Source organism: Lucilia cuprina, chromosome 2, assembly GCF_022045245.1.
Source record: "Lucilia cuprina isolate Lc7/37 chromosome 2, ASM2204524v1, whole genome shotgun sequence".
In the NCBI taxonomy this organism is placed as follows: Eukaryota; Metazoa; Arthropoda; class Insecta; order Diptera; family Calliphoridae; genus Lucilia; species Lucilia cuprina.
Genome location: NC_060950.1, coordinates 39,754,844 through 39,767,795, shown reverse-complemented (window position 1 = coordinate 39,767,795; position 12,952 = coordinate 39,754,844). Strand labels below are relative to the sequence as shown.

Below are 12,952 nucleotides of genomic sequence, written 5' to 3'. Positions count from 1 at the left end.
TATGATATATTACTGTACAATGGTAAACTGAAAAGTGCAAATATCTTATTCAGCAATTCATAGATGTAACAAATGAATTATGAGGGTTAAGTATATTCAAATACGCAAGTTTGAAATTCTGGAATAAATTATGAATATTTTAGAAATAAAAAAAAATAACAAAAATAAATTTCAAACATTTGGTAAGAATAAAGAGAACTAGTTATATTGAATCTTTTTTTCTGAGTTGATTGATAGGTTCCCAAAAGTAGCACAAGCACCCCTAAATCGGTACTCATTTTCTCCAAATTTAACAGCACTCCTGAAGGATGATGCAAAATTAAATATAACCTTAATAAGTTTTATAGGATCTCTAACAAATTCCATAAGAATCGGTCTATATTATATCCAAGCGTCCATAATAATTTGTTTAAAATCATGTGCAGCGATAAAATTCTTTATAATCAAGTTTACCTCTTTCAGAAAATTAATTTATTCCTAATAAATTATTAAAACATAATAGTATTATTATACATTCGAAAAAATGATTTGTTTTAAAACATCCTTCATAGAGTTCGGTCCGCGATCCAAACTATTAATATCGTATTCCGAAAATAAAATCTATACACGATAATAAAATTGAAGCATAAATCTAATAAATGAGCAAATCTTGGTAAAACGAGATGTGTTGGTCCGTATGTAAGATTCGGCATTCCCGAACTTTTACCAGTTTTTACATTTTTATACATTTTTATTTTATTGTATATTTTAAATTTTAATGTAGTCACTTCATTGTAGTGACAGCAAATTTTTTAACAAAACAACGCTCTTTTAGCTTATTTTTTCAAACATTTTTCACAATTATTTCACAATAATATTTAAAATAATTCACTTCTTAATTTAATTTACAGTGTAAATTATAAATTACAATAAACATATGCAAAAAAAAATAAGTGCATCCGATGAGAAAAAAGTGCTAGAATTGCACTTTTAATGCCGTTATGGCAACACTGACCCAGGGTATCTGGCCCAACCGGGACACCAGTCTCAAAATTTTTCAGTCAAAATGGAAAGAACTTTCTAAGTTTTATTTATTTATAAAATTTTTTCAGAATCAAACGTGCCCATTCTGCAGCTGCCCTATAAAAATAAACCTAAAAAAGGGGACTGCTAAGCAGCCTCACGGTTACTCGGGCTATCTTGCCCAACTGAGCTACCAGGCCCCTCAGGCAACACTAGCTGCGGTATTAGCCCCAGCGATTGGAAATCCAACAGCCCCACAGGCTGCAAATCCGGCAGCACCACCGGCTACAAATCCGGCGGCACCACCGTTTGCAAATCCGGCACACATTTTTAAAATCATGTGCAGCGATAAAATTCTTTATAATCAAGTTTACCTCTTTCAGAAAATTAATTTATTCCTAATAAATTATTAAAACATAATAGTATTATTATACATTCGAAAAAATGATTTGTTTTAAAACATCCTTCATAGAGTTCGGTCCGCGATCCAAACTATTAATATCGTATTCCGAAAATAAAATCTATACACGATAATAAAATTGAAGCATAAATCTAATAAATGAGCAAATCTTGGTAAAACGAGATGTGTTGGTCCGTATGTAAGATTCGGCATTCCCGAACTTTTACCAGTTTTTACATTTTTATACATTTTTATTTTATTGTATATTTTAAATTTTAATGTAGTCACTTCATTGTAGTGACAGCAAATTTTTTAACAAAACAACGCTCTTTTAGCTTATTTTTTCAAACATTTTTCACAATTATTTCACAATAATATTTAAAATAATTCACTTCTTAATTTAATTTACAGTGTAAATTATAAATTACAATAAACATATGCAAAAAAAAATAAGTGCATCCGATGAGAAAAAAGTGCTAGAATTGCACTTTTAATGCCGTTATGGCAACACTGACCCAGGGTATCTGGCCCAACCGGGACACCAGTCTCAAAATTTTTCAGTCAAAATGGAAAGAACTTTCTAAGTTTTATTTATTTATAAAATTTTTTCAGAATCAAACGTGCCCATTCTGCAGCTGCCCTATAAAAATAATAAATAATATGTATTTTAATAGTCTTTTTTCTATTTTTTTACACCTTATTATATATATTTTTTTAATTTCACTCAGAGTTTTTCGTTTTTGCTTCTTATCGCGCTTTCGATTTCTCTTTTGAATAAATCAATTAAAACAGAAAATATAGCACTTTGTATACAATACCAAAGTTGCTTAGGTTTCGAATAATACTGTATGTACATGCAAATTGTTTTTGGCACATATATTTTTAAAAACATTAAAATTTAAAACCTTCCATATCCCATTTCAACCATTGGACTCACGATACTTTCAAAAATAAAAATTCGTATACGTAAATATGTTCCTTTTATGCCTGTTTATGTACAAAAAATTTATTTGAAATAATACACATTTAATATATTTTTTTCGTTATGTAATTCTTCATGAAAAATAAAACATAAATAAATAAAATCCAATATTTTATGTGTATTATTTGAATTTAAACATACAAAATGTGTTGTTCAATAATACGAATTTCTCGGTACTACGAAAGGGCCTGATACTATATAATTCGTACTAGTGAACATCCACTGTACTTGTATATATGCTTTAACCTAGTATTATAAAAATGGACTAAAGTTCTAATAAGTTGAATTAGCTACAGAAGAATGATACCATTAATATATCTCGGAACTTTTAAATACAGATTCTTGTAACATAAAATATTATTTTTAGATACGCCAAGGGGTCTATTAAGTCCCAATATCGAATTTGGTTTTATCTCTGGAAAAAAAGTTACCAAAATTACAAATATTGCCAAAAATCGCCATTTTAATGATATTACATAAATAGATGGTACTATCCCCCAAAATTGTGGCCCAAAGGGCCAAAAATATATCCCTTCGCTTGATAGTAACCCCTTAAACAATTTTTAGCAAAAAAAACATTTGCTTCTAATTTTATGTTTCTTATAATATGATGAAATGTGAAATACAGGAAAAATTCGAATACTTTTGTAGGTAATTTTATGGACTTCTTTTAAAAAAAAGCTTAATTAATTTAAGTAAATTTAAATTTTTGAAATTTTAAAAAGTGTGATATGAAAATTTATTAAATTTGGTTTCGTTTCATAGTATACCTAAATTCGAATACTTATGAGAAACACTGTATATTCTATGTTGAAAGATTAATTACCTGTTTGAATAAATTGTTTGCTCGATCGACAATAGTTTTAGGCAAATTGATACGATCAGCCATCATTGATATCTCCTTAAAGGCTGATATCAATGATCTGTCTGAACTACTCATAGTACGCCTGTTTTGATACTTTGGCGAACCAAATGAATCAAATGAAGCGGAACCAGTGCCTGGGCCAATTATGGTCGATAAATCACCACCACTCAATAAAGGATTCTCTGGACCACCAACACGACTGGGATCAACTCCACTTTTTTCATTGCTAAATGTACGCCATTCCGAACCTACATCAATTACACGATCACCTACAACCAAACCACATTCTGAACAAATCATATCACCAGCCCTATAATCCTCTATAAGAGGAGCATCTGGGTGTGCATAACAGCATACTTTATTGGTATCTCTGTAAGAAAAAATAATTTATAAGATAAATTCTTGAAAATTATAAATTAAATTACAATACCTGGAGGTGCTTGCCATTTTGTTATCCTGAAATTATTGTACCTTTATTTTATGAAGTGTTTCCTTTCCGTATTTAGACGCAAATGTTTTTTAAGCAAATTTTCATTTATTTATTTACGTCTTCGTCAGTAATAACAATATTGCCACATTTCACTTACCATGACGTTACGATGCATCTACACGTAAAAAAAATTTTATATACATATATACTTTGTGGTAACATGTGGTACGCACATGTGGTCGACAGATCACATTTTTGTTTATTAAAACATAATTATGTTTTGTTTAAGATTATTTTCTATGAAATGGTAAAAAATTATTCAGAATAAAATAGAGGAATATAATCGCCTCTATTGCCAATCAACATTTCACGTAAAAAATTTTCCCTTTTAACTTTTTGTTCACTAACTTTTCTGACGTGAAAATATTCCCCTATTGTGAAATTTTTTATAGAATTTTATAAACATTGAACAGCTGCTTCAAAACTAACTATTGTGAATGAATTGTTCGCTTAAAGTTTACATCAATTTTACGTGACAACAAAAAAAATGTAACCACAACAATCACAAAAGTATTGTTAGTGAAGAAAACTGGCAAAAATAGCGGTTTCTGAAAACGGAGTGAACAACTAGTTATTTCGAAATCCGGGGAAGTCACTTGTAAAAATTCTAAGCTTCTACGCGTTTTCAATACGAAATGAACAATTTTTAAATTTACGGAAAAAAGTGGTTAGTGAAAAAAACAAGCAAAATTAGCGGTTACTAAAAACGAAAAAAGGTTTCCGATAGTAAATAATTAGTTCTATCGAAATCCGGGGATGTCACTTGAGAAAAACTAGACGTTTCTAGGATCTTTCAAGAAAAAGTGAAAATTTTTAAATTTTCGGCAAAAAGTTGTTAGTGAAAAAAATCATGCAAAATTAGCGGTTTCTGGAAACGGAAAACGGTTTTCGATATTGAATAACCAGTGCTATTGAAATCCGGTAATGTCACTTGCTAAAATTTAAAAGTTTCTAGGGTCTTTCAGTACAAAGTGAAATTAGCGGTTACTAAAAACGGTGATTATGTGTATACCATGAGGAAATAACTTTATGTAAGATATGTTTTTATTTATTCCAAATATTTACAATACTTAAATATATGTAAAGGGAGAACAATATTAAATTAGAATCCCGAGTTGTTGCTCTATCCATTAAATTGCTGACAGCTTTTCGAATGCGGCGCAATTTACATGAAGACTTTTCAGACGTCTGTTTTTTCCAATTCTCTTTTGAGAATCTTCAAAAAAATCATGAACATTTATACGGTGATTTTTTACAAGCAAATATGCATGTCTTTTTTTGATGTTTAATTGTATAATCCTTTTTAATTACTTATTCGTAGTAAAAATAAAATGAAATTTTTAACATAAAAACCATTTAATTTGATTTAAAAAAATTTAATTACACGCTATAGTATTTTTTTAATGCAAATTTTAATGTTTTCATGTAAAAAAAGACATAATTATTTATTTTACATAAGCATAATATCAACAGTACGAATCAGTTTAAAGAGGAATGTCAAAAACAATCATGAAAATCCCAAATCATGTTTGTTTTCTTACCCCCCATTCTCCTCTTCCCCGCTCACCACCAATCACCGAAAAACATGAAAACAGACGTCTGGGCAAACATGAAAAAAAATCATCGTGTAAATTGGGTGTACGTCTACATTTTTGCAGTCATTTGTATACATTTTTGTAGGGTTCTATAGTTGAATCGAAAAGTACGCACATAAAGAAAACAACCCGACGAAAAATAAAACAACCGTAACAGCTGTTTTATCAAAATAAACATTTTTTGGTGTGGTGAGTTATTTTTGTTTACATATACATATGTGTTTCTGCACGTGGAAAAGATGCAAAAACTCGTTTTCATTATTTACATTTTCAAAATGTGTTTATGCACGTGGAAAAGATTCAAAAAATTTATATTGTATATAGTAACAAATCTGATAAAATATAAATATATTTGGAATTATATCGTAACAGAATGCCTTTTAATAAAAAACAAAAAATATTACTATGGTTATATATAGTAAATGATATATAAATGATATCGGACGATCTTGTGCACGATAAAAACCTATATAGAACTTTAAGTTGGAAGTGTAGAAATCGGATGGCATACATTTTTTTCCGGATTTCATCGTTCTAGTGTGTGTACTACAACAACAAACTTTTTTTACAAAAAATGTTACTATAGCCGTATATATAAAATGATATGTAACTGCTATCTGACGATCTTGTGCACGATAAAAAGCTATGTAGAACTATAAGTTGGAAGTGTAGAAATCGGATGGCATACATTTTTTTCCGGATTTCATCGTTCTAGGGTGTGTAATACAACAAACTTTTTTTCATACTTAGATTCGCGCCCGGTTGTAGAAATGCCCTTAGGGAAGTTATGGTACTGTTTACCATTAGACCATTAGCCGGGGCACTGCATTGTGGTAATTGGTAGCGAACGAACTAGCTAAATTAGTTTCGATATGTAGATGACATTGGAAGGATTGTAAAACCATCCATTTGTAACTATTATATGTTGGCACTCAAAAGAATCCGTGACATCATAAACCAGTCCTGAACTAGTACAATGAATTACAAAATTTTAATGGCCTTACGGCCAACACTTGATATGATACTTATTGGACTGGATAGACACTGTCTAAGGATTCAGATAAGGATGCTAATAGGGGATTGCTCAATTAGGGCCTTTGTCAGCAAATGGGACAGTAATATACGAGGATGAGGTTAAATAGTCTACTAGGTTTTATCAAGGAAATTAGTCATTTCATCATTAGACTAATTTTCTCTTACTTTACTTCTTTAGATAATTGACTGGTAAATCTTCTGGGTGGAAACCTCTTGAGAATCGGTCTGTTTCCATTCATCTCTCCTCTCTACTTATTACATTTCTTGTTTTTATTCTAGTTTTTTGTTTCTTTATCTTAAGATCTTCACTCTCCATGAAGGGAATCACAATAAACTTTACGGTTTCCCAGCGGGGATGCAGCTTTTTCTTCTTAACCTTATTATTTACTTTATAAATTCTTTGTCAATTTTCTATCCTTTAAAAATGTAAATTTTTGTGCTAAAAATTCTTATTCGGAAAATGAAAGGTCTGCCATACTAAAAAAGTTTGAACGCAAATCTCAAAAGATTTAAAATAAATTTATTTAATAAATATTTTGTTTCATTTTCATTTGTTCCAGAAGTTATAAAAAATTATCTTATTTTGTAAATCGCCAAATTAACCACACACAAACTTAATGTTTTTAATAAAACTCACCACACAACAAACAAACAGCTGTTACGGTTTGCTGTTTTTTAATAGGTTGTTTTCTTAACGGGTATGATTTTTCGATTTTTTTCAGTTAGTTAAAAGTCGACTTTTAGTATTTTGTAAATAGTCGACTTTTCAAATTTTTCCGACTTTCCGATTTTTTCGTCTATTTTAAACTTTTTGACTATTTTCGACTTTTCGACTATTTTTGACTTTTTTCGACTTTTCGAGTATTTTAGAATTGTCGACGATTTTCGACTTTTTTCAATTTTCAACTATTTTGGAATTTTTCCGACTTTTTAACTATTTTTGACTTTTTCCGTCTTTTTGACTATTTTCAACTTTTTCCGACTTTTTGACTATTTTCGACTTTTTCCGACTATTTCGACTTTTTGACTATTTTTCACTTTTTCGGACTTTTCGAGTTATCGACTTTTTTGGAACAAAATAGTCGACTTCGACTGTTCGATTATTCGAAAGTCGATTTATAGAACCCTACTTTTTATTGAGAAATATTATGCAAATAATGGAAAAAATGTTGTTGATAAGAGCCCAGTAAACAATTTTTCAGACATTTCTGATGTCAGAAATTTTCTGTAATTATTATACTTTATCAGAATTTTTTACGAATAATATAAATTTCCTTTAGGCATTTTACAGAATATTCTTTTATTAGACTTTTCTGTACATTTTCTGAAGTATTACACGATTAACATCAGACTTGTCTGCACATTGCCGAAAGGGAATTCTAGTGTTACGACAATTATGAGACTAAATGGGGTATTTACACATACAAAAAATCTAGTACTTATGAGATTTCGAGCCAAATCTAGTTGATTTTAACTTCGTAATAAGATTTCGTTAAAACCTACTTAAAATCTAATAGTTTTTAGTGGTACAATTCTGTTTTTTCCTGAATAATAATAAAATATACGACGCTGTACAAGAAAAAAGAGAAAAACAAAAAGAGGAAACAAAAATCAAAATGTCGACAAAATTTTAATAAACTGAAGAACATGAATGAAAACTTTATTTAAAATAAAAGGTAATGTTATATTTCAATATCTAATTTTTATTAAAAATAAAATATTAATAAATATTTCATTTTTTCTTCTTATTTTTATATCAAACACAATTTCAAGAAATATTAGAAAAAATGAAATCTTCCTAAATGCCAAAAATAGTAAATGTAAACGGTCTAGATTTTAAAAAAGATATTAAATAAAATTTACTAGATTTCGTCTATGTGTAAATGGGGCATAATCTGCACATTAGCGAAGTACAATTTGTTTTTTTTTTATTCCTATAATATTCTTTAGACATAAAAGAGAATATTCTGCACATTTTCTAAAGTAAAATATAAAATTTCTTTCGAATAAAATCCGATAAATCAGCACATAATCTGAAAATCTGTTTTTGTAATTTCATCAGATAATTAAGCGAATAATATAAATTTCCTTTAGATATTTAACAGATTAGTCTGCACATTTTCTGATATTTGCTCAGTCATTTAATTCCCTTTTTCACTCATTTTGTAAGGAAACTTTGCGACAACTCTGCACATTATTTGAAGGAAATTGTTTTTTATAAAAATCATGCACAAACCAATTTATATTTTTAAATTTGTCAACTGAACTTTAAAAGGGAATTTAATTTTTATTATCTCAGTTGGTCTTTGGAAATCAATTAAACAACATCTGCATATGTGATGATTATTGTTTAAATTTCTTTAAACTTTGTTAACACACAACAAGTTAGAGTGCGATATTCGGCTGTACCGAATCTTAAATACCCTCCACCAGCTACTTTTATGTTATTACTTTTCTAATTGATCAAATATTTGTAGAAATAAGTTTTCTTATGTCTTAAATAGAAAAAACCCAAAAGTTAAGTCTATTGCAATTGCAAGATTTTTTGAACAATATAAACGCTATTTTCTTTATATTTTTATAGCTCTTAGTGAATGATTTAAGGATTTTCAAATACATATACATATATAATTTTGTTCTTGATAATGCAGCTAGTTAAATACGGCTAAATAATTTTTAGGTTCTGAACCTAGTATGGGAGATATGACCAATTATAGACCGATCGTAAAAGATTCTTTATGCTAAATTTCTGTACATAAAAGCTATATTTCAGTCAAATTTTTTTACATCGTAATTTAGTAACAAGTAATGTGTGTTTATGCGATTTTCTGAAGGGAACCTTGCATTGGAACACCGCACCTTAGATATGAACCGATCGTGAAAAAATCTTGATATATAATTTTTATATACAAAACTAATATTTGTGCCAAATTTTGTATCAATAGCATTATTTGGTAATGAGTAATGTGCCTTTAAAAGATTGTCGTAAAAGGACTTTGTATGGAAGCTATGGACTTTGTATGGAAGCTAATTGGAGACCTTGTATGAGAGCTATGATTAATTATGGACCGATAAAAAAAATTTCACAATATAATTTCTCTGTATATGAGCAATATTTTTGGCAAACTTCATATGTATATCTTCATTTAGAAATGAGTTATGTGCGTTTAAGTTGTTTTAGGGTGAGGACCTTGTGTGGAAGCTATGACTAGGTATGAACCGATCAGAAAAAATTTTTCAGTAATATTTTTGTGCATGTTATACCCCATTTACACATACACGAAATCTAGTAGATTTCATTTAAAATCTTTTTTTAAAATCTAGACTGTTTACACTTACTATTTTTGGCATTTAGGAAGATTACACTTTTTCTAATATTTCTTGAAATTGTGTTTGATATAAAAAATAAGAAGGAAAAGTTGAATATTTATTAATATTTTATTTATAATAAAAAATTAGATATTGAAATATAACATTACCTTTTATTTGCAATAAAGTTTTCATTCATGTTTTTTATTTTATTAAAATTTTGTCGACATTTTAATTATTGTTTCCTCTTTTTGTTTTTCTCTTTTTTCTTGTACAGCGTCGTATTTTTTAGTATTATTCAGGAAAAAACAGAGTTGCATCACTAAATACTATTAGATTTTGAGTAGATTTTAACGAAATCTTGTTACGAAGTAGATTTTGTTTTGTATGGGAAATCTAGTTAAAATCAACTAGATTTCGCTCGAAATCTCATAAGTACTGCATTTTGTGTATGTGTAAATGGGGTATAAAGGTATTTTCAGACTACAATACTGAATATTAATACTTATCAAAAAATCATGTAGTATAATACAATTTCGTAGTCTAAATACAATTTGATTGATTATGACAAAAAATACTTCTGATTCTTATGACATACCGACCGTATTTTTATGTTTTTGAAAAATTTCAAAAATTTCTGATTTTTCATACGCATCAAAGTTGTATTTAAAATTAAGAAAATTTAGAAACAATTTCCTTGTGATAAAAATAAACAGGAAAATTAAATAAATTGAAAATAAACAAAAAACCTGAACATCATTGAATTTTTTTTGACATACCGACAAAATTCTATAATATTTTAATTTTGAAATGTGTTAATACTCAGTATTGTAGTCTGAATATACCTTAATCAATACTTGTACCAAATTTTATATGGATAATGAGTTACGCGAAGTTTATCAGAACTTCTCTCAATAAAGTAAAAAGTATATACATTTGTTAGACCTGGTTCACACTGGGAAACTTTTTTTGAGAATCTTTTAATTTTTGTGTGTGAGAGAAAGAAATATTAACCATCTCTTTCTCTCGCACACAAAATCAAAAGTTTCTCAACAAAAGTTTCTTAGTGTGAACCAGGTCTTACGCACTTAAATTTTTTATTATATTACACCCAATTTACACGATGACTTTTTTTCATGTTTGCCCAGACGTCTGTTTTCATGTTTGTTGATGATTGGTGGTGAGCGGGGTAGAGAAGAATGGGGGGTAAGAAAACAAACACCCAATTTACACGATGATTTTTTCATGTTTGCCCAGACGTCTGTTTTCATGTTTGTCGATGATTGGGGGTGAGCGGGGTAGAGAAGAATGGGGGGTAAGAAAACAAACATGATTTGGGATTTTCATGATTGTTTTTGACATTCTTTTTTAAACTCATTCGTACTGTTGATATTATCCTCATGTAAAAAAATAATTATGTCTTCTTTTTACATAAAAAAATTAAAATTTGCATTAAAAAATACTATATCGTGTTATTAAATTTTTTTAAATCAAATTAAATGGTTTTTATGTTATGATTGTTTTTGACATTCTTCTTTAAACTCATTCGTACTGTTGATATTATCCTCATGTAAAAAAATAATTATGTCTTCTTTTTACATAAAAACATTAAAATTTGCATTAAAAAATACTATAGCGTGTTATTAAATTTTTTTAAATCAAATTAAATGGTTTTTATGTTAAAAATTTCATTTTATTTTTATTACGAATAAGTAATTAAAAAGGATTATACAATTAAACATCAAAAAAGACATGCATAGTTGCCTGTATAAATGTTCATGATTTTTTGGAAGATTCTCAAAAGAGACTTGGAAAAAACAGACGTCTGAAAAGTCTTCATGTAAATTGCGCCTTAGCAACACAGTTTTTGTTTTGTGGTTGACAAAAATAGAAATTAGCTTAATTCAACTGCAGCGACAAAAGCAGTCGAGTGGTCGTGTAGTTTTGCTGTCGTCAAAAAATTGTCTTCATATAAACGTGTGTATATTATTTTTGACAGATTGCAGTTGGTAGTCTGACGTATTCAATGTGTTTCATGCGTCATCATTGAGTTATGTACTTTATTTTTGTTTCCTTTTTGTGAATTCTGTTCATATATTTTGTTGGTTTTATTGCGTTGTTTATTATTATTTATGTTTTTTAGCGCTGTTGTTGTTCCTTTTGTTTTGCTTTTGGTGTAATAATATTGAATTCGGGAAAACATTTAAAATTTATATAACTAATATGTTTAGGGTGAAGGGTAAATAAGATTCGGCACAGCCGAATATAGCACTCTTACTTGTTTTCACTAACAACTTTTTAGTATTGAAAGACCCTAGAAACTTCTAATTATTCGCGAGTGACATTCCCGGATTTCGATAGAACTAGTTATTCACTATCGAAATCCGTTTTTCGTTTTTAGAAACCGCAAATTTTGCTTGATTTTTTCACTAACTCCTTTTCGCCTAAAATCTAAAAAATTTTCACTTTGTATTGAAAGACCCTGAAACGTCTAATTTTTCACTATTGAAATCCGTTTTCAGAAACCGCTAATTTTCCTGATTTTATTCACATCTAGTTTTTTTATTTTATTAAGAACTGGTTATTCACTTTTCACTATTCCGTTTTCCCTTTTCAGAAACCCCTAATTTTGCCTGATTTTTTAATACTTTTGTAATTGTTTTGTGTTGCTTTGTTTACATTTTTTGTTATGTACTGTTACACTAACAACAAAATTCGTTTACAAATGTATGTTTAAAAAAAATTTGTTCTTGCGGTTTATTTTCAAATATTTATTTGTTCACATGCGTAGTTAATCATATTATTTAACAACTCTGTGATTTTGACATATAAATATATAAATCGGGGATGGAAATATCAGTATAAAAAATTTCAAACATCTCGCTGAATCTTAAATCCTATGTGTGTTTATCTTAAAGTTCAATTATATTCAACTTTTCCACAGAACTTGAGTTACCTTTTTTACTAAAAATGGAAGGAAAATATATGAAAATTTTTTAACACGAAAAGAATGGAAAAATAACATTGTTGCTAGCATTCGCTTTAACATTTTTTCAACTGACAGATCAGTAAGTTATTTAATATTTATTTTTCTTATTCAAACATAAACTTTTTGGATGTACAATGTAAAAGTTTGGTTGTATTTTTATTTTATGTAAAATTTGCATAATATTTTCTAATAAAGATAAATCTTCATATAAAGCACTGACAAATTATTATATGTATCAAGCATGCGAATTTGGTACAATAATTCCTAATTCTTTGTTACTATAAT

The 12,952-nt window shown here is 28.5% G+C and overlaps 1 protein-coding gene across 1 annotated transcript in view; it reads right to left on the bottom strand.

The window, feature by feature from the left end:
- LOC111683912 (transcription initiation factor IIB) overlaps positions 1-3,841 on the bottom strand; it is a 36,520-nt gene extending 32,679 nt beyond the window's left edge. The window contains exons 1-2 of the mRNA XM_023446030.2: positions 3,680-3,841; positions 3,211-3,619 (exon numbers count right to left, since the gene is read on the bottom strand). Of these exons, the coding sequence (XP_023301798.1) occupies positions 3,211-3,619; positions 3,680-3,696 (426 nt within the window). The 5' untranslated portion in view covers positions 3,697-3,841. The remainder of the gene's footprint in view (positions 1-3,210; positions 3,620-3,679) is intronic.
- Between the last annotated feature and the right edge of the window lie 9,111 nt (positions 3,842-12,952).